Here is a 21,888-nt window from a genome sequence, read left to right on the forward strand (position 1 = left end):
ACCGACAGAGGGAGTGAGCCCAGTCCCGCGGTGGATGTTGGGACGGGCCGCTAAGTTGTAAGGAGCGCGGAAGCTCCGCTTCTAGCGGCCCCGTTTTGCCTCACGAGATAAAGAAACCGAAAGCGGCGGCTGCTTAGAAAGTTTGGGGCTCTTCTGCCCAGCGACCGGGGAAATGAGTCGCATGGGGTAGAAAGAAGACTAAATGCAGGGCGTCCCGGCCAAGCGGGAAGGTGAGGAAGGGGAGGCGGGGGGTCTGTTATTGTGGGTGTTTGGAGGGAGGGGGCGGTCCCTGGCGGGTTACCTGACAGCTGGCGGAGTTCTCCCTCTGGTCCTCTGCGGCGATTTGGCACCTGTTGGGACACGGAGGCCCCTGATTGGCTGGGATTGGGCGCTTGTTTTGCCCTGAGGGGTGTAGGGGCCCCTTGTCCTTTGAACTGGAACAGCTTTATCCGCCCCCAGTGAGAGGTGGGAGCCACCGGGTGGGGATGTCTCAGCCCTCTCCTTTGCCCCAGGTTGCTGCCCTTGGAACTACTGTAACCAGAAGGAGCTCTTGAACTGCCACAGTATCTCTTACAAAGCCGGTGTATACCGCCCTATTCGTACCCGCAGGTCTCGGCAGTTCACAGGATAAAATCAGAATATAAAACCACAAAGTACATAATCAAGCTAATTAAAAACAACAACAACAAGAACAACAAGAACCCAGTAACCTTCCCAACACATTTTAAAAGGGCATAGGGTGTCAATCAAATTGTTTCTTAGCATAAGAAAAAAAGCCCTGGTGGATCAGGCCCAAGGCCTGTCTACTTCAGCATCTTGCTGTCACAGTGGCAGTCCAGATGCTTATGGGAAGCATGAAAGCTGGGCTCTCCCCTCCTGCTTATGGCAAATGAATAAACTAGGTTACTGCCACTAAATGCTTGACCCTGAGCGAGCAACTAGCTAGGCAGGCAGGTTGGAGGCAGGTTCATTGCAGCTTCTCCCCCATCAGCAGCATGTGTTGCTCCATCCAATTTTTTTGTCACACAAAAATCACGTTTGTGAATGGAGGGTCATTTGTAGTCTCTTAATGAATGTGTACACCCACACGCCAATTTCACTTTACTGTATCTGTTAACTGGTGGTAAGTAGGAATTCTATGGCAACTTCAGAAATGCTCCTACCCCTATGTATGAACTCTGTTGGTCTTCAACTGGTGCCTTGGGACCCAATATCACCTGATGTAAGGTGGATGTCAACAGCAGTTTAATGCTTTTCAACTGAAGTTCTTATTCTTACTATATACTGGTTATAGTAAATGTTGGGTTGTTTTTACTATGTATTGATGCAATTAAAAAAAGTTATTTGTAAGCTCCTTTGAATCTGTTTAATCAATACAAGCAGGTAGAAATTCTATAATAAGGTGCATGGGGAGCAGATAATTTGTGGATTTTCTTTCTGAACTTGTTTGTAATTTAGTGGGACAGGCATCAGAATTCAAAGGTGATTTGTCAACATATTTTTTTCCAGGCTTGTCCTGATTAATTATTGTTGGAAATTGGCAATTCTTTGTTTTTACTGAAACACAGATTTAACAGTCTGGAAATTAGATTGATACAGGAAAGATCCACATAATATACCCTTCAGTATATATCCTGCAGTAGCTGTGCTACACTGGGCTGCGGCTTGTGACAGGTCTGTTTTTATAGTGATACCCCAGCTATGGAACTCTTCTATCATAAATGTAGCAGGGCACCTACATTTTTGAATAGATTTCACTGCCAGATGAAGACATACCTCTTCATCAAGGCTTTTGGGTGCACTTGTTTTTGGTAACTGCCGCTGCTGCCCATTCTGATATGGATTTTAGTTCTTTTTAATTTCTAATGTTGTGTTTTGTAGTTTTTTTTAATGTAAACCATCCAAGGTCATTGGTGGTAAAGAGTATAGAAACTAAATAAATAAGGCAGCCCAAACTAGCATTGACCTTGGCTGCAGCTTTAAGGACGGTAATATTTAAGAGCTTGCTCTTCTCTTCCCTCCTCTCCCATTCCTTTCTCCTCATGTGTTGTGTTGTGTCTTTTTAGATTGTATGCCTGAGGGCAGGGCCTTAGAACTGATTTTGTAAGCTGCTGTGAGAGTCTGTTTGCCTAAAAGGTGGGTATAAATGCTGTAAATAATAAAAAAATACTTGAGTATATAAATCCTGGAATGTTGATAATTCAGAATGAATTCAGAATGCATCTCAACACATGATTTTAATTGCTTTTGACTTTATATTTTGTCTCACATGGAACTTCAAAACAGGTGTTTATTTTCATAATTGATCTGATCATTTCTGAACAATTGTGAACATAAGGCTGCCCAACAGAAAATGTCTGGGCTTCAAATGTTTTCCATAACTTACTCTATTAACCTGCCTAGCTTTACACTTACAATTATAACAAAGAATATTTTGTCATTTAGAATGTTTAATAGGTATGACCAATCTCACCTGCATTTTCTTCTTTCTGCTTACAGGTCCAGCCATGCAGGAAAGCATCCGATTTGCTTCATCGGGAGATGATGATGTTAAAATATGGGACGCTTCATCTATAACTGTAGTGGAACAGTTCAGTCCCCATGCTTCATCACACCCAGTTAGCTCTGTATGCTGGGGCAGCAACAGTATCCTTTGCCACTTCATGGGGCACAACAGCTAGAGCTATAGCACTAATTGTTTAATGGCAATTTTTAGTTTTGGCTCTGGGGCCATTGAGCTGTGTTTTAATACAAACAAACAAGCCACAGATACATTTGCAGCACTAACGAGATTTAATTGATATAATTAATGACCTATAGTAGTAGCATCTACATCAGGCATCCCCAAACTTCGGCCCTCCAGATGTTTTGGACTACAATTCCCATCATCCCTGACCACTGGTTCTGTTAGCTAGGGATCATGGGAGTTGTAGGCCAAAACATCTGGAGGGCCGTAGTTTGGGGATGCCTGATCTACATGGGTTTTGGGCATCCACATTAATAAACTATCATCTGTTAAATAGCATCTGTGCTGTAACAACTGAAAGAATATGAATATGGCCTCTGGAGAGAGTGAACAAGCATATGTGAGAACAAATATGCTCAAGAGCAAAAGCTGAATTTATCAGAGTATGGATATGGAATGTATTTCAAAGGTGTATGTTCCGTTTGAATATACTTGGTTTACTTCTTACAGACTGCCTTGGCAATTTGGTTCAATAACAGCTTAGTTTAAACCAGGGGTCAGCAAGGTTTATATTGCCTGGGCCGGATTGGTCCCACGAAGATCTCTCTGTGGGCCGGATTGTGCGTGCGCCCACGATTTTCAGCATCTGCGTAGACGTGATTTTCGCTGTCTGCGTGTGCGCAGATGCGATTTTCAGCACCGCGGCAGTGAGTCCCCATGCCTGCTGCACTGGTTTAGTGCAGCACGAGAGCGGGCGGCTCGGTTCAGGGGCGGCTCGGGGGCCAGTCAGTTGACCTCCGTGGGCCACTTCCGGCCCATGGGCCTTAGGTTGCTGACCCCTGGTTTAAACTATCTTCCTCCTTGGATACTTGGATACAGGTGGCTATAAATAGCTCCCCTTGTGTTCTTCTTCATGCCTCTCCTTCAGGACACGGGAGGAACAGTTATATATGTGTACATATTCTTGTTCTCAACACCTAGAAGCAGCTGCCATTAGTGCTGCATTATTTCTCTTCTGTTCAAGGGAAAGACTGTAGCTTAGTGGTAGAACATGTGCTTTGTGTACAGAAGGTTCCTGGTTCAATCCCTAACTTCTCTAGTAAGGAGGAGTATGCAGTGTCTTTACACAGTCTTTGTTCTTGAGGCAGTATGCATATTTGTTTGTTCTTTCCAGGAGGGATATAAGATGAGGAAATAAGCAGTGCCAGGGCTTTTTCTCCAGATGTGTTAGATATGGCCATGCTCTGTAATATGAGGGCCCTACCGCAACCCTAGAGTCGTCTGCGACTGCACTTAACTGTCAGGGGTCCTTTACCTCTTTATGTGCAAGTGGAGCTGCATATGTCCATTTTTGAAAATGCAGTTCCTTATTGTGGTTTTATAGCATTCCAAGTATAGATGAGCATGTGTGGTGCTTCATTTATGGGCCAGAAGCTCTGGCATGTCATAGTGCTGTCCCACTGTTGCATGATCACAATGTGTATATGAGCCACCAGTATACAGTACTGTATACAAATTTCCATATTGCCTCATTGCTTGGTGCTTGGATTCCCTTTATTTAATTTATGTATTTTTATCCACCCCCACCCCCCCGGAGCTCAAGGTGGTGTACGTTGTTCTCCTCTTCCTTGTTTAGTTCCCACAACAACCCTGTGAGGTGGGTTAGGATGAGAGGGAAGGACTGGCCCAGGGTTACCCAGTGAGCTTCATGGCTGAGTGGGGATTTGAACCTGAGTCTCCAGCACTGAGTCCAACACTCTGTAACCACTGCACTACACTGGCTGTCATGTCTTAACCTGAAGGAATTCTTTTTATTTTATTTTTCTAAGAAAAGTGTGAGGAATCATTTCCCTTCTGGGCAGAACCCCAGAGGAACTGGGACTGAGGTCTGTGCATTAGCTAGTTTACTTAATGCAGTATTATTTCATTGATTAGGCACTTGGCAGAAGACTGCAAAAAAGTACTGTTTTCTGGGTAGCTTATTGGACTGGTTATTTATGGTTCCTTGATTCGGCGGTTTTGAGGGGAAGATTTGGAGGAGTCCCATACGGTCAGAGAATGTGCCATTGTGCCTTGGGTGAGGTAGAATCCACAGAACACATTCTACTGAGTTGTCCCTTTTATAATGATTTAAGGCAATATCTTATAGACCCGTATTTATCTCAGTTTAGTTCCCGACCAAGAGAACGGCAGGCAGCATATTTGCTAAACAAGCCCACTGGGAAAATAACCTTCTCAGTGGCTAAATTCCTCTTCCTGGCGCTCAAGTGTCGGAAACGATTAATTGAATGTCTTGATGTGGGTTATCTGTAGGAGGTTTAGTAGCGCGGTCATACCCCATTTATGTATCCCTCTGATGCCTTCAGTTTTATATGTTTATCCTTGTATTGAGAAATGTTTTTGTTTGTTTGTTTCTGACTATCAGTCGAATAAAGTATATTGATTGATTGATTTATGGTTCGGTTTGCTTTTTAGAAAATATATGCTATGCCTACTGTGTCATTTATATTTTATTTGACCTCTTTTATCCTCCAAACTGTTAGATTTCTTTAGATCATGAGCCCTTTGGGGACAGAGCTGTTAACATTTAGAAAATGCTGTAAGCTGTTCTGAACCCATTTACCAGATGTGGATATACATCTAATAGAAACAAAGGCTTAGTTCAGCTAAAAGGTACCCCAAATGATAAGAAATCAAGTGATTTCACTTGCATGTGTGAACCAGCCCTTAGTAATGGAGGTGGTCAGCTGTTTGTACAAAATGCCTGATTCCAGTAGTTCATTGTAGCTAAATGTCCTCTGCTTCCTAGGTAGGGATAGTGAGTTTTCATACCAGCTACTCCATTCTTTTCTGTATCATAGGCATCTTTCTAACCATGCACATTTGATTGGGTGCATCTTAGAAGATGCTTGCTTGGATATTTGATGGAGCCTTACCTGCCGTGTTTATCATTAGAATGATGTCAGGGGATAGTGCAGATGGGGCTATATACAGGCAAGCACAAGAATGGTTTGCTTGGATAATGCATGGCTTTCTTATTCATTCACAACATGTTTCTGTTTGTAAGAAGGTAGGTTTTGGATGTTACAGCAAATTTAGCAGTGTAATTTCTACTGAAGAAGAATTAGTAAAAAATACCCTCTTGATTGTAATTTGGTGTAACTTGCGACAATACTGTGTTTTAAAACTGTTGTAACTTGACCTGGCACCATATAGTGAAAGGCATGTAAGAAAACCAATAATGATAACTGAAGTGTTAATTTTTCTAGGTCTTGAATTTTCCTTGAGTTGATAACTGTCATACAAAGGAAAATCTCCCAGAATAAATAGTATCATTGAGAAGGGACACTAGTACATACCATTTTTGATAAGTCTGTGTTCTGTGTCAGGGAGTCTTGTGCTTTTCCAGAGCTGTCACCCAATAACTTAGATCTTCTTGCTTCTCCCCCCGCCCTGCAGTGTGTAGGTGCCATTCAGCACAGCAGAAGCTGCTTTGAATTCATCTGTTCCTCTAATTGCTGAAGGCTTTAGGTACTTCGGGATGTCTGAGCAGTTAAGTAGATCTTGTTGGCTGTTCGGGATCAACGGTACAGCAGCTTGTCATCCTGTGTTGAGTTAGACAAGCTTCAGCGCATGGAAAGCAATGTACTAATGTACTATGGCGCTAAGTAAGGAAATCTCCTTAGACGTTTTCTGTTTTGCTTAAAAGTGACAGCTAAATATTAGAGATGAAAGTTACCTTGCACACACCTGAAGTAGCAGGCTGCAGAAGTTCCTTGGCATATAGAAGGTTTTTCTACTTTTCTAAAGGCCGTACCTTTCATTGAGAAGCCACCTGACACATTGTTTGCGACAACTGTTTAAAATAAAGGATCGGTAATACCTGAAAATCTTAAGCAGTTTAACTGTTTATAATGTAATTTGTGTTGCTGCAGCATGGGGCAGGTGTAAGTAAAGGAACCCATATCACTTGTTTGTGGGCAAGGGAGTATTCTAAAGCACACCTGTATAGCTCAAGCAAATGATGGCTTGTAATAAACAGGGAAGCGAAAAACCACCACCACCACAGCCCTGTACAGATTTCAGCTGGCAAGTTTTATATGGAGGAATTCCATCCTGACTTCAACAGTGACAGTCAGTGTGATACTGAAACTTAGGGGTATTTATCTGCTTTGGTTTTATTGCACTTGTATAGTGTTTGTTTGAACTGGGTGGGTGTAAGTGAAGGGGGAGGTGTTAGAAATAAACATTATCTACATCAACAGGCTGTTGTTCAGGTTCTGGCTTAATGTCTTGATGTAATTTTGTGGAATGTGTGAATTGAGTGTTGATATTTTGGGCTGAAGGTCTGGAGATATGAGATGCCCAATCTGTGGTTGGTAATTCCACTGCTTAGCATTAACACAGCTAACTTTTGAATGCATTCGATCACAACTTTTTGCATTGGATCACATTTTTTTTAATCACAAAAATACTAGCAGCAAATACTGCTTTGAAATAGGGATAGAATTTGTGGGCAAGTAGAACAAACTGGACATGGAATAAATTGCACTTCTCTGTTGGAGGAGTATTTTTTAAATCATAAACTTGTGTTAAATGGATGCAACGTGGAGTTCATCTCTTGAAAGGACAAATCCTCTCAAAGCTGGAATGTTTCCCCATTTCTGTTTTCTATTCTTCATTAAACAAAACTGCATAGTATATAAAAACTAACAAATACACTTGAATCAACATTTTTCTGTTTTGAATTGTTTAAAGGGCTTGGATTTAATACTTTTCCCTTTTCAGCTACTTTATAAACTTTGTGCTATGTTCCATGACACCTGTTTCAGATAATTTTCTGGTCACTGCTTCTGCTGCTGGTGATAAAATAGTGATTTCAAATGGTAAAGGTAAACCAGTTCCACTCTTTGAGCTAGCTGAAGGGGTAAGTAAAATAAGCTTGTTTCTTCAGAGCCATAGAGTGTGACCTTTTGCATGTTTACTTGGAAGCAAGTCCCATTGTGTTCAGCGGGTAAGCGTGCCTTTACATTGGAGTAAACCCCATTTAACATAATGGGATTGACAGAATAGACACAGATAGGACTTGCAGTTACTTCGTCTATTCCCTCTTTCAAAATAACAGGTTTTTTAAAAATGTAGTTACTGTATACATAAGTATATATTTGGAGCGCAGGGTGATCCTAAAAAAAAAAATACTTCAAATGGTCCCATTGTCTTAATGGAGAATCCAGTTGAACAATAAGCCGTATTGCCTACTGCCTCTAGCTTTAATTGACACTCGTGGGAAACAAGGAGTTGTACTGAACATACATGACACAGTCCTCGGCCAGAGCATTTGTGCATGTAATTTGTATATAGTATTGTAATGAGCTACTCAAATTTAAAATTGAGTAAAGTTGACATTCCTATGTGTATGCTTCAATTTGGAATGCTAACCCCACAAGTACAGTGTTAAAACAAATGGGGATAAATGGATGCTCAACTGTGGTTTACTGAGTTCACTGTGCCTTGCATTTTGTTCCGTCTGACTTCCTGATTTCCAAAGTCTAACTGACTTTGGTACATGTCTTTTTACTCCCCTCATAGGCTGCTGAGTGCATATGTTCATTGACCAAATTTCAGTGCAGTTTTATAAGTTCACATTGCTAACATGCAAGAGGGTTACATGTTGTCTGAACAAAATCTGGAAATTAATAAAAAGGGAAGAAAGGTATTTCAGTTATTCACTGGGGCTGGGCTGGAAACTGGGAAGAAATCGGAAGTGAGAGAATTTTATTTGCCATTCTTAAAAGACTATAGTTTGCTAACAACTTTGAGTGAGGACCACAGACGCTGGCTGTGTTTGGCTGCAACTCTAAAGCAGGGGTGGCGAATCTGTGACTCTTCAGATGTTGTTGCATCTCAGCCTCAGCCATCATTGCCAATGGTGAGAGATGATGAGAGTTTTAATCCAGAGGACCACAAAACAGCACCCCTCCTGCTCTAAACTGTGCTTTAGCAGAGGCATAGGCAAACTCGGCCCTCCAGATGTTTTGGGACTACAACTCCCATCATCCCTAGCTAGCAGGACTAGTGGTCAGGGATGGTGGGAATTGTAGTCCCAAAACATCTGGAGGGCCAAGTTTACTTATGCCTGCTTTAGCATTACATGGAGGAGCTGCAGTTAACATTGGCTCTTGAGTTCCCCCTTGGCTCTTTTCCAGCATGACGAAGAGGAGGATTTTTGTGTTTCATCTTAATTTCCTTTTAACTTGTCTGCTGAACCTTAACAAATTGTGACTAATCTCACTTGTGCTTAGTTGAAACAAACCAGCTTTGTAGCTTAGCCACAGTTTGTCTGGCTTTGAACATCATGGATAGTTGCAGTCAATGTAAAATGGAAGTGAAAGATACTAAATTTCACACAGCTGTACCAGAGAGGGAGTACAAGAGGCTCATTGTACCTGTTTCTCATAAAGTTAAATCACTGTTTAGTGTTGTGTCTGAATAAGGTGATATGGTGTGCATAAAACGTATTTGTATTGATTGGCTTTTGTTAGCTGTATTGCAGCCACTTTAATGAATCCCAGACATGCATTAATGAACATTGCTGGGAGTCTTGAGAGAGATCTTTTGATACATTGCTGAACATAAATTTCTGTTCTCGGCCCATTATGAACAACAGAACATTCCTGCCCTCTGGTTTGCAGTGACCTAGGGCCTTAGACTGATAAAATACTCTCTCTAAGGTTTAAATAAGCAATCAACACTCTCACCAATGTTCTTCAGATCATTATGTTAGTTGTGATCTTTTTTGTCACATGTACAATGATCTCAGTTTTATACAAAAGTTTTAAAAGGTGTCTACGGTATATGCAAACATGGGCTTTCAATCCAAGGAGCTTTGTGTCAATGTGAAAACCTTGGAAAACTGTTTGAAATGTGCAGAGGAAGGAGTGAGTGATGCCTCAACAGTGTTAAGTTTAGAATTGGCTCGTCAATATATATATACCTCAGGCAAGCAACCTGCCGTTCTTTGATTGGCCACACCAAATTCCCCACCCCAAAGTAGCATACACTCTTAAATGAGCAAGCAGACAAGTAACTGCATATTAATTCTCATGATGCTTATGTCCATGTTCCAACATCTTGCCAATACTTACTCACCCTTGGGGATAAAGAAAATCATAAAAGGAATATTGTAGAATCTGTTTGTTATGTATGTTAGCTTTTGGAGCATGCTGTTTGCAAATTACATGCAAGCTAAACATGGTGAATTCCTCTTTTCCACTTCCCCCTGATTTCATTTTCTCTAACCGGTAACTGATGAAGAGTATTTGCCCTTTTAACTCTTGATTAATATTCATTCACATGATCAACAGTCATGGGGAGAGTTGGGCCACCCCCAGCCAGTTGCTCTGCCACATATGCAGGGTTCTGAATTGCATAGGGCACCTTTGCATGTAGTGCAGGCTCACAGCTTCAGGCATTTCCCTCCAGCATATGGAGGTCAGCAGGGCTGGGTGATGGGAAGGAGTCTCAATAGGGGAGTCTAGAAGGCATGGCCCTGCTGTACCCTTCAGCAGTATTAATCACATAAAGGGCAACAAGAAATAGGGATATAGAGTACTCTATATTTCATTGACTTGCACAACAAAACTTCATTGAGGTACTCATTCCTGAACATAATATGAATCCCACAAAGGGAAGAGTGGGCTTGTGCTCACTGGCCTCGCTGCCTCTGTTTCATCCCCATCACAGAATCTCTGAATTAGAGACCCTGCCCGACATTCATAGCCTCCTCACATGCTTTAGAACCCTGCCAAATTAAATAGCCAGATAAGAATATTGTTTTTAATGGACATTGAATGTCAACTCAGGTTGAATACCATTTCTTGAATGGGAGGCAGAGGTTTCTGCTGGAGGAAATGGGAAATGGTTTTTCTAGATTCCCATTGTCATGCCCACTTCCACATTCTTCCAGAGGGGAAGGGGGATGAAATTCTGCAAGGGGGATGAAATTCGCTTCCTCAATACTGTATATTTCTCTGGGTTTGGTTAGGGATTCCATGAGTAGAACTATGCGCATGTAACAACAACAACAACAACAACAACAACAACAACAACAACAACAACATCATCATATCCTACTTTACTACAGGGACCCCCAAATGATACTATGTTGATTTCCCCCCTTTTATTCCCCCCCTAACCAGGCAAAACAAACCTGTATAAGTTTGAGTTCTAATTCAATGTACATTGCAAGTGGAGGTGTGGATAGCACTGTTAACATATGGGATTTAAAGTTCAGAAAACTTCACCGAGCTCTTAAGGTAAGACAAAACACTTTCTGTTTTATCTATTTGTCTATTAAATATGACTCTGAAAAAATACCCCCTCCCCCCAAAAATAGCTTTGGGTTCTGATCTTTAAAGCCCGAATTTCAACTCAAATTTTTAATTCTTACCACTATAGGTGTCTGTGCTAGCAGCAGGCTTTGTGGACTGTGTTGCTATACAGTAGTACCTCGGGTTACGAACGCGATCCATTCCGGATTGCAGTTCATAACCTGAAAAGGTCATAAACCGAAGCGCCATTTTGCGCATGCGCAAAGCGTGATTTTTGCACTTTGCGCATGCGCAAAGCGCGCACCGCTTCTGCGCATGCGCGGAACGTACGTGCGCCGAAAAATACTTCCGGGTTTGCGGAGTTCGTAACCCGAATTGTTCGCAACCCGAGGTGGTCGTAACCCGAGGTACAACTGTATAAGGAATATTTTCAAGCTGTTATTTTATTACATTGTATCTCTGATTATTTGAGTCTTCAGAAACCATGTTATGTGAAGTTAGCAATGAGTGTCGGGGCTGAGCACTCCTCCACTCCCTCCTCTTCTCTTGCCCCTCGTGTTGTATGCTGCCTTCAGTGCGAAGCTCCTTGCTTGTATTAAGCCAGTCTTCTTCTGTTGTGTTTGAAATGGGGAACTCTGGCTTCATACCGGTTAACAAACCTGAATGTGATTTTCTACAGTTTTCTGTTTTTTTAATCAGTTAATCCTTTTAATCTGTTGATAATCCCTGCATACCTATGCCACCATAATTATGGAATTTAGTTTCAATGCTAATTTTAGGATTTCCAGCTTTATAGTTGCCAAATGGCAATAAAGCTCCTCTTAAATAACTAGCTTTTATTTGAAAACATAATGCTTTGACATTTATATGTATGCAAATGCAGGATTATCTGGAAGACTGACAGTTCTTAGGCAAATAGCTGAACAAAAATTGTATGTGTTGGAGAAACACTTGATGTAACTGTGCTATATTGGAATAGCATTTTGTGTATACTGAATCTGGGAAACTTTTGAATACATGAACTCTGTATATGACTGAATGTCTTCTATGGATAAATTATTATTAAAAACACTACTTCCATCACTGTAGAATAGGGGTAAGCAGATGGTAGATTAGATCTCTGGGTGATTTTTGGCTTGATCATATGGGAGATGTTGACCCTTCAGATGACAGTGACCTCAAACTGTTTAGCTATTGCAAGTTTGAATACTCTACCATGTGAAGGAGTTGCATGTTAGATTAGGCTAGGCTTTGCCTGATGTGCTGGCTTGTCATTGCCAGAGTTGTCAGTCTGTTGGATTTCTTACCCGACCTACAGCAGAAGGTCCCAGGCAGGTGACAACAATATAGAAATACTAGATTAAAATAAATTGAAACAATTCAATCCCCCTTGATGTGGGGGATTCATTTGTGGGATTAGCCCATTTTACCATTGTTCAAAGATGTGCATTGACCCCTTAAACATGCAGGTCAGGGTCTTAGTCCTGCTGGGTCTTTTAATTTTTGATACCAACCTTTGGAGATTGAGCCAGTTACAAATCTAAATATGAACTTTTTAACTGATAGGCTTCTGGAATAGATTATAACCAAACACATAGAACAGGGGTGTCAAACTCAAATTCATCGGGGGGCCGTATCAGCAGTTTGCTCACCCTCAAAGGGCCGGTTGTATCTGTAGGACTATGTGTCCACTCTTTATTATTATAAATTATTGTCACTGCATTCAATTATTACTGTTTTTTGTAATAATGTAAGTAATAACTAGCTCTGAAAGCAAAAACATAGTCAGAATAATGGCAAGTAGGTATTCAAATGTACAATTATTGTACAATTTATTGAAAAATGATATTTGGTAACAGAGTAATTTTTTAAAAAAACATACAAATATTGCCAAACACTGTTTATTACACATATGGCAAACACAAGGCATTAACTTTTTTTTAAACTTTTCTGACTAGATTTTACTCGCTTGCGGGGTTCTTCTCTCCTCTTTTATAATGGGCTAATTCTTGTTTTGTTTTTGGAACCGAGAGGAAATGCCTCTTAGACATTAGCTCCCTCCCTTCTTGGGTTAGAATGGAAAAGGTGGGGGAGGACTGCAGCTGACAAATATTATCCCTCCTTGCCATCGATCGGAGAGTGTATAGATGTGAGATCTTGAGGCCGGCTGCAAAGCGGCTGCTCCCCGTTGTCTCCTAGCTCTCTCGCTCTCCCCCTCAGAGGCTCCCGGCTTGTCCTCCTCCCCTCCCTCCCTCCCTCCCTCCTTCTCTCCCTCCCTCCCTCCTCTCTCTCCCTCCCTCCCTCCCGCCTTCTTTCCATCCATCCCCGCTTGTTCTTCTCCCCTTTCCCTCTCTTTAAAATTGATTTCAAGGCGCTGCCAGCCCGATAGCAGCTGTTGAGCTCTCCAGAGGGAAAGTGAGCGATCGCTTCCCTGTCAATAGCCTCCCCACTTCTCAAACAGAAAACAATCCTCCGTGAGCTGAAACTGCCAGACCAGCCATCCCTCTCTGGTGCCAGCAGAGATCTCTTTCCCCGTCCCCAGCTCCTCAAGCCCCTTCCTTTGCATCAGCCTGCAACTCCAGCCTTGCCGCCTAACCGGACTTCTCTCGAAAGCAGCGGAAGAAAGGCAGCGGGTGAATGAGCTGATGGTACCCAGCAGCCCAAGGGTTAATCTGCCCGGGTGGGCTCCGGCTGCTTCTGAGAGCCTCCCTCCCTCCCTCCCTGCGTCTCCAGCGGCCACTAACCTTGCTCAATGGCTCAGGAAACGACCCACTCTTGCCGCCGCCATTCATTTCAGGGGGCTTTGCAGGGCGAACTCCCATGGAAATGAATGGCACTTGCGCAGTAGGGTCGATCTCTCTCTCTCTCTCTCTCTCTGTTCAGCTGGGGGGGGGGCCAACAGGAACCCCCGGCACTCACGCGGCGGCGGTCTCAGTGGCTTAGGAGCCCTTTGGGCAGCGCGAACACGCTGGCTGCCCTCAGGAGCTCCGTGGCGCGCGCCGTGATGCCTCGCCGGAAGCCCAGCAAAGAGAAATTCTCCCGCTGCAGCTGGACTCCGCCCCCCTGAGCCCTATTGGCTGGCAGAGGGTATGATGCGGCGGCGGGGAGGGGCTGGTGCAGGGGGCCAACTACGCCCCCCTGCAGACGCGGGAGTCGGCCCCAGGCAGCACAGTGCGGCGGCGGCGGTGGCAGTGGCGGCAGCGGGCGGCGGGCGGGCTGCTCAGCGCCCCCTGCATTCTGGCGCTCTAGGCCACATGGCGAGGTCTCGCGGGCCGCATGGCGAGGTCTCGCGGGCCGCATTTGGCCCGCGGGCCTTGGGTCTGACACCCGTGACATAGAAGTTAGCTGGGTCCATTGACAGCTGCTGCTTTGTGAAGCCCTAAAAGTGTGAGAGAGACAAGGCTGGATTATGCCATGTGGCTTGAATACTTATATTTCTTTAAACCTGACAGAACAAGAGAGGTTAAAATGATAACTACCTTTTTAAAAAACAAGAAAACCAACTGGCTAATACTTGCATTTCCTTGTCTTCTTTAGGATCACAGAGATGAAATAACTTCTGTAACATTTAATTGGAATGATTGCTATATCGCTTCGGGGTCTATGAGCGGTGAAATTATCTTGCATAGTCTTACTACGAATTTATCCAGCACTCCATTTGGCTTTGGCAGCAGTCAGGTAAAGTGTCTGTGGAATGTGGTTCCAATGATGCAGTTGCAGTGTGTCATACAAGTGATCTACAAGGGTCTAACCATTTGCAATTAGATTTATAAGCAATTGTCTCTCCATCAGATAATTGTTCTGCACCCCCAATAACTTCCATACTTGGGCTGCAATCCTATGCACACTTACCTGGTAGTAAGTCACGTTGAATACAGTGAAACTTTCCACCCAAGTAACAATGCATAGCATTTGGCTGTTGACATTTCAGGAAGCCCATGCTAAACTTGTGTATTGAATTGAGCCCCCGAATCCCCCCAAACCTTACACTTCTGCAGTATACTGTACAAGCAGTTCCTCTATCCCTGATGTAGAACCTTTGTCCATGCTACACAGTGGATTTTTGTGGAACTGGGTCTTTTCTTGATCAGCTCTGCTGCACATCTGATTGAATTTATTTGTCATGGCAAAATGGGTTATCAGAGTCCGGATAGACTTGGAAGTCCTTGCAAGGAAATGGGGCTTTAAGGGTTAAAACTTTACTCTTATTTTTGATTTAACAAACAAACAAACAAAAACAAACAAACAAACTTATATCCTGTTCTTTCCCATTGGTTCAGAACAGCTTATAGCAGTGTTAATATCTGAGATTTTAAAACTCAGGTAACTATTAATGTGAACATGGGCCTGGTTGCATTTCTCCTTGCTGTCTCCTTGAATAGTTTTATTGCTGGCACAGCTTGGTCATAGCCACATTTCAGTGCTGATGTTGAAAAACTATAATTTTTTTGTTTTGTTTTTAATGAATGTGCTTGGGTTTTCTTATTAGAATTTCTAGCAGGTTGGACAAGTTAAGTGTCACACATACTGAGGGTTGCAAATGGTAGCATTGTATTCATTGGAAGCAAAAGCCCAGTTTTCAAAAGCTCTGTTTTTGATTCATTGTTATCATCCATCAGTTATATTGATGCAAACTTCTTCTTAATAGTCAGTTTGCTCTTTTTTAAAAAGCCACCTCGTTGCAGAGCTAATAAAGTTGTCATAGCTGTGCTTTATGTGTGGCTTATTTGGGAAACTCTCTCTGACAGTTATTGATGGACAACGTGCTGTGGGTTAAAGACCAAAGCAATGAAAGCAGGGTGGTGGAGGTGGAGGAGGATCTGAGCTGCAGTGATAAGATGCTGAAAACCTTACAGCTGAGTTGCATTGACTGTTATTTCCTGCTATTTACTTTGCCATTTGTAGCTTTTCACTACATGCTGCTGAGGAAAGATTGGGTTGCTCTTTAAACCTTGAAGAATATTAATGTAAAATAAAGGGAGCAATGTAATTTACAGTGAAGTCGGATAGGTTTATGGTAGAATAGCAAAACAGGGTTTAAATATTGCCTATTACATAAACCATATAGCACTAATGAAAACAATGCAATCCTTTATTTGTGTGGGACAATGTTAGAAGCATTAAAATATCTCATTTCTTTCTGACTACCACCTATTTATACATTTCTTTTCCTGAGTGAGTTATTTTACTTAACTGTCATGTGGGACAAAAGAAAAAGAGAGGCAATGGAAGCAGTGGGTTTGAGAAGCTAGAAAAGCCTAGGAAGAGACATAAAGTGGGTGGCTTAATTTTTTCCTGCAACCTGGGCATAGCTGCCAAGTTCTCCCCTTTTTTAAGGGAAATTCCCTTATGCTGAATAGGCTTCCTCGTGAGAAAAGGGAAAACTTGGCAGCTATGAACCTGGGTGCTTTCCCCCTGCCCCTAATTCAAGATAGAGGGCCTGTTCTAAATATTGATTAAACAAGACATCTTAAACAGGCTTTCTCCTTTTCTCACATCTATTTTGGAAGTTTAAATACTTGATAGTCATCACCTGGCTTGGTTGGTACATGTTTCTTTGTTAGTCTTTCCTGGTGATGGAGAGAAGCTGCAGCAGATTCCTCAAAGATGCATATTTTCCTAGCTACAAAGACCATGTCAAAGAGGTTTGTGGAAGAGGAGTGAGGAAAGGCAAAGAAAAGTTTTCTTATTATGTGCCTTTTGCTTGTTGCATTGTTTTAAAATGTATGTTCAGAGCATGCTAAAAGCCTAATACATGAAGGAACCCATAAGGATTGTTTTTTGAAAGTAGATTGTCATGGATTTGAAATTAGGACAGTTATTTAAAGTCTTAACAGTAACAAAGAATGCACTCAACTTAAAGCCCATTATTCCATCAATTTCAGGTCTAAAGTATCTTGTTGAATCACAGCTCTACTCTTGAAAACTCTTAATGGTTGAGACTTAAAAAGCTTGGCACTTTGTCAGGATTCAAGTTTCTATTGTTACTGCAAAAATGCCGAGCTTGGAAAAGTTGTTAAATTTTAATTGCATGTCACTCCAGTGAGGCCTGGATGGCAGACTTGCTGACTAAACATCTGAAATGGCTGTTCTTGTAATAAAGATGTATCAGTGCTGATGCTCACTTAAAGGGTTTCTAGGTGTTACTTTTTCTGTTTCTCACTACTAGATACCATGTCAAATTCAATCTCTTTTGTGGTGGGGAGCTGCACTGCATGAGCACTTCATGGAGTTGAATCGAAATTGGGGGCTGATTTTTTCACGAATACTTTTGTGCTCACCCCATTTTTTTATTATTTTTATGACTGCTTCTGCTGCAAAGACAGTCACTTGCTGTTTTCTTATAATGTGCTGAAACTGCCACTGTGCCACAAAACGAGCAGCAGGGGTGTGCTGTTTTCCCCCTCCAATTCCCTGCTCCCCCAATAGATTAGGCTTTATTGCCAGATTTCACCTACGGTAACTGGGTGTTAAGGATGGCAAAGACCTAAAAGTTGTGTAGGTAAGTGATGATATTGCTGCATTTGAAGGTAAGGCTAGGTACTAGGATTCCAGTGGTACAGCCTCTTGCCAACTAATTAGCAAAGTTTTTTTAAAAAATGTACACAAGTACTGTAGTTTAAATAAATGCATTGGCAAAGCATGCCATCACTTTTAACATATGCAAATGTGTTTTCTTTCTTTTTCAGCCCATTCGGCACTTGAAATATTCTTCCTTTAAGAAAGCATTATTGGGTAGCGTTTCCGACAGTGGGTCTGTAACTCTGTGGGATGTCAACAGTCAAACCCCATATCATAACTTCGAAAGTGCTCATAAAGCTCCAGCCTATGAAATCTGTTTTTCTCCCATCAGTGAGCTGCTACTTGTAACTGTAGGTCTGGATAAAAGAATCATTCTCTATGACACCACCAGTAAAAAGTATGTATACCTTTGTCAGAGTATTATCTATTGACAGAATTCTGTGTGCTTTTCAGTGGTTTAAAAAGGAATTTACGGCATGCTATTATATATTTTGTGAAGCACTGCTGGTCAACAAACAAATAAAAATACAGCCAGTCTACTGAGGCTTGATTTGGTCTCCTTTTAATTGACCAAGGCAACTGGAAGATTTAGCATTTCTTCACAAAAATGGTTAGGTAGGTGTGGAACTTTTAATGTGCCACAAGGTTTGGTTTTGTGAAAATAATATTTGGAGTGTGCTTCTTAATGGTGGAAAGCAATTTGTGTGTGGTTGTCTTAGTTACTGAATTGCTGGTAGGAATATTAAAACTGATGGAGTCCTTCTGCTTGACTTGAAAGCTTTCTCATTTGGTACACACACGTTTCGTGAGAGGTGTCTAAAAATGAGACATTTTGACTTTTTATTGGTTGTAGTTTGGTTGTAGTCTCTTTATTGCATCTGCAGAGCCAATATGTGAGCCATAGGGCAAGCCAGCAAAACAAAGGAAGTTCTCTTGATCCACAGGGAAAATGCCAAAACCCACTGCCAAGCAATATCTTTAGTGGGACCAACCAAAGTTTGCAAAATAGGGAGCAAGCTCTCAAGATTTCCAGAATTCTTCATTGGGCTGGATGTACTTATTGTGGGTATTCCTTCTGCCTTCCTTGGCCTGCCAGAGTTGGGCATCCAAAGCAGAGGAAGCCTTGGGTCCTTCAAAGAACAAGAGGACACTTGAAAGGGGGACGGTCCCACAGGGAGCTGTTTGACACTGGCAGTTTCCATCCTACCTACACACTTGAATTCTTGTCTTGTTTGAGGAGAGGGGATATCCATTAGCAGCTGGGAATGTGTGTATCTGCTTGAAGAATGTAGCTTTATGTATTGCATTAACTTAAACATAACATAGGGAAATAAGCAGAACTACAATTACAGTGTGGTATAACAGATAGTGTTGGCTTTGGGTTTAAGTCTTAGCTTGGCAGTGAAGCCCACTGAGTAATATTGGGCCAGACAATACTTTTTAGTCTAACCTGGCCAATAGCTAAGGGAAGGGTTAATGAAAAATAACTATTATTTTGGAAACTGTATGTAAAATTGTGGCTGTCCTTTCTTTCCCCCCCTTCTCGGGTGTTCAACATGTTTCTTCGTCGCAAAAAAGGCAGCTGAAGACTTTAGTAGCAGAATCTCCTCTAACTGCAGTAGAATTCATGCCCGAAGGAACTTCCTTGGTGGTTGGATCTTCTCGTGGAAAGATATACCATTATGACCTAAGAAAACTGTCCGCACCTGTGAAATCAGTCAGTGCTCACAAAACCTCTGTGAAGTGCATAACACTACAGTGCCCTAACAACTTTTCAAGGGTAAATGTCTTGTGCATTTAGTGTTTAAGTGTAGGTTAAAATGGAAATAAAATGTGCCTAATTATGATCAATATATGCCAAAGCACACAAGATGGCATGTTTGTGCTAAGCCCTGTATCACTTTTCTATTGTAATTGTAGTTAGAATGTATGCATCTGACCCTTTTTTCAAAGCTTATGGCTCTGTGTAGTTAACACACATCTATTTGAGTGCTCTATTTCCCCCCCTCCCAATATTATAAATGGTGTCTGCTACTTTTTGGGATTAGAGTCCTATCAGAAGCAGCATTAGAAGAAAGTTGTAACTTTATATTTGACTGTCCTTTTCCCCTTCAGAGTAGAGCACTTCTGACTAACTTATTTCTGTTTCAGTCTAGCCTTAAGCCATCCTTAACTAAGCAGGCCTGCAAAAGATCTGATATCAAAACAACAAGCAATACTGGAGGGATTCAGAATGCTGGCGTGATCAAAAACGTTACTCCTAACATGCCTGCCACGTTCCTGTCCCCATCCTTGCCAACAGCTGAAGTTAAAGGAGCTGATGCCATTCAGGATAAATCTGGTAAAAAGATGCCAGCACTTTTGTGAACGAGGGAAATACGAAAATACCAATTGTTGCTATTTTTAGAATTGCTTAATTGGTTCTTTGTTTTATTTTCTTACTTACAGTATTTATTATTAAATTATTAAAATATAAAAATGCAAAATAGAGAAAATTAAAACCAAGTTATAATTATATCAGAATAAATCCAGCAACAGAGAAAACAGGAGCACCCAAAGTCTAAAGCTGAGCTCCCCAGTGTGGTATATGTGGGTTGCATTCAGCCACCCTGTTTGGTGCCTGCAAAGCCCTCCTGCTCCTCCAAATGTTTAAAACAATTTTTTTGGGGGGGAAGGGCGTTTGGATCATGGCACCTGCTCTTTTGGTCTGTTTTGTTTGTTTTGGGGTTGGAGTTGGGAGATTTTAAACACTGCCAGTTTTTCTTCTGTGAAAAGGGCATTTTGAAGTATCCCCAATAGTGTTCTAGATCTCTAAAAAGTGACCCCAGTCCCAAAACGTTGCGGACCAAAGTACTAAGAAAATAAGGTCTTTACCTGGTGCCAAAAAGAAGCTCAACACACTGACCTGAGGTCCAGCACTGAGGGCCTTCTGCCGGTTCCCTCACTGCAAGAAGCGAAGTCACAGGGAACCAGGCAGAGGGACTTGTTGGTAGTGGCACCCACCCTGTGGAGTGCCCCCCATCAGATGTCAAGGAAATAAACAACTATCTGACTTTTAGAAGACATCTGAAGGCAGCCCTATTTACGGAAGTTTTTAATGTTTGGAGTTTTATTCTGTGTTTAATGTTCTGTTGGTAGCTGCCCAGAGTGGCTGGGGAAACCCAGCCAGATGGGCGGGGTATAAATAATAAAATTATTATTACCTTATTATTATTATTATTACCACCACCTATGTGGAGGATATTCCACAACTGGGGCGCCAGTCGTACTATTACTCTCTTTTATTTAAGATACTTATAGTAGCCACCCACTTCCTCTCATTTGGTGGGATGCATTCAGAGAAGGGTCTCTTAGGGTCTCTTATGGCTGGAGAAGATCACCTAAGCAACCTGGCCCCTTTCAGCACACCCACTGCCTCACCTGGATTAGTTGAAAAGGAGAGAGAAAACTGCATGTTGTGCAACGTGTTGGTGATGCCTCTGTCCTCATCTCTGGATTATCTATTTGAGTCATTTACTCTAGGTGTTAAATAGAATGGGGATAAAAAATATCCCTGTGGAGCCCTTAGCATAATTGCCAATGGGTACAGCAATATCTAGCACCAGTTTTTGGAATCAGCTATCCAGGTAACAGTGGAACCACTTTGAGACAGTATCTCCAACCCTGAACCAGACAGCTTATTCAGAAGGACACCATAGTTGATAACACTGAAAGCCACTGAGGGGGCCAAGAGGACCAGGGTTATACTCTTCCTATCCTTCTCTTGACAGAGTTCATCCCAAAGGGCACCCAGAATACAGACTTGGAAAGCTCCAGCCATGTGTTCATTCATCGTTGCTAGCGATTGACTTAATCCCCCCCCCACACCACTGCACAAGTGACTGAAATAAAGACGAAGAACGTGATTCTAGATCTTAACTATTTTATAAAAACATTAAAAAATATCTGTATGTTGTGATCCTTTTCGGTACATATAAAACATTCAATTAAGTGTGATGCTTTCTCACTAAGCTCAAGCTGACAGCTTAATCTGTCTTGATGAATGGAGTTCATACCTGTTCACCTCCTTGTGGAAATGTGAGTGGGAGTTCTGTCAAGCACTTTGGGTGCCAAATTGAAGTAAAGCTATCTTTATTGCTAGGTACTGCTAGCATTAAAGCTTAAGGCGGAATCCTCTTATTGCAGTTTTGGAGGATAGGGTGCTCCTGAGTAATTTTATTGTCCACACAGTTAATGTGATAAGACAACAGGTTTTGTTGTACCTTAGTGTGTTTGCTGGACCTGTTGTCAGAAGCTTATTGATAATGGCAGTAGCTTTTACTTCTTTCCAAATCCTTGGCATCTTCCCTC

The 21,888-nt window shown here is 42.0% G+C and overlaps 1 protein-coding gene across 2 annotated transcripts in view; it reads left to right on the plus strand.

Moving 5' to 3' along the window:
• NEDD1 (NEDD1 gamma-tubulin ring complex targeting factor) overlaps positions 1-21,888 on the plus strand; it is a 30,738-nt gene continuing 8,850 nt past the window's right edge. The window contains exons 1-9 of one of the 2 annotated variants that reach the window (XM_035127533.2): positions 1-230; positions 2,067-2,136; positions 2,500-2,646; positions 7,519-7,613; positions 10,885-11,001; positions 14,554-14,694; positions 17,706-17,935; positions 19,117-19,318; positions 19,690-19,879. In XM_035127533.2, the coding sequence (XP_034983424.2) occupies positions 2,508-2,646; positions 7,519-7,613; positions 10,885-11,001; positions 14,554-14,694; positions 17,706-17,935; positions 19,117-19,318; positions 19,690-19,879 (1,114 nt within the window). In that variant the 5' untranslated portion in view covers positions 1-230; positions 2,067-2,136; positions 2,500-2,507. The remainder of the gene's footprint in view (positions 231-2,066; positions 2,137-2,499; positions 2,647-7,518; positions 7,614-10,884; positions 11,002-14,553; positions 14,695-17,705; positions 17,936-19,116; positions 19,319-19,689; positions 19,880-21,888) is intronic. The other variant, XM_035127532.2, reaches the window with a different exon arrangement.

Source organism: Zootoca vivipara, chromosome 10 (genome assembly GCF_963506605.1).
Source record: "Zootoca vivipara chromosome 10, rZooViv1.1, whole genome shotgun sequence".
Taxonomy (NCBI): Eukaryota; Metazoa; Chordata; class Lepidosauria; order Squamata; family Lacertidae; genus Zootoca; species Zootoca vivipara.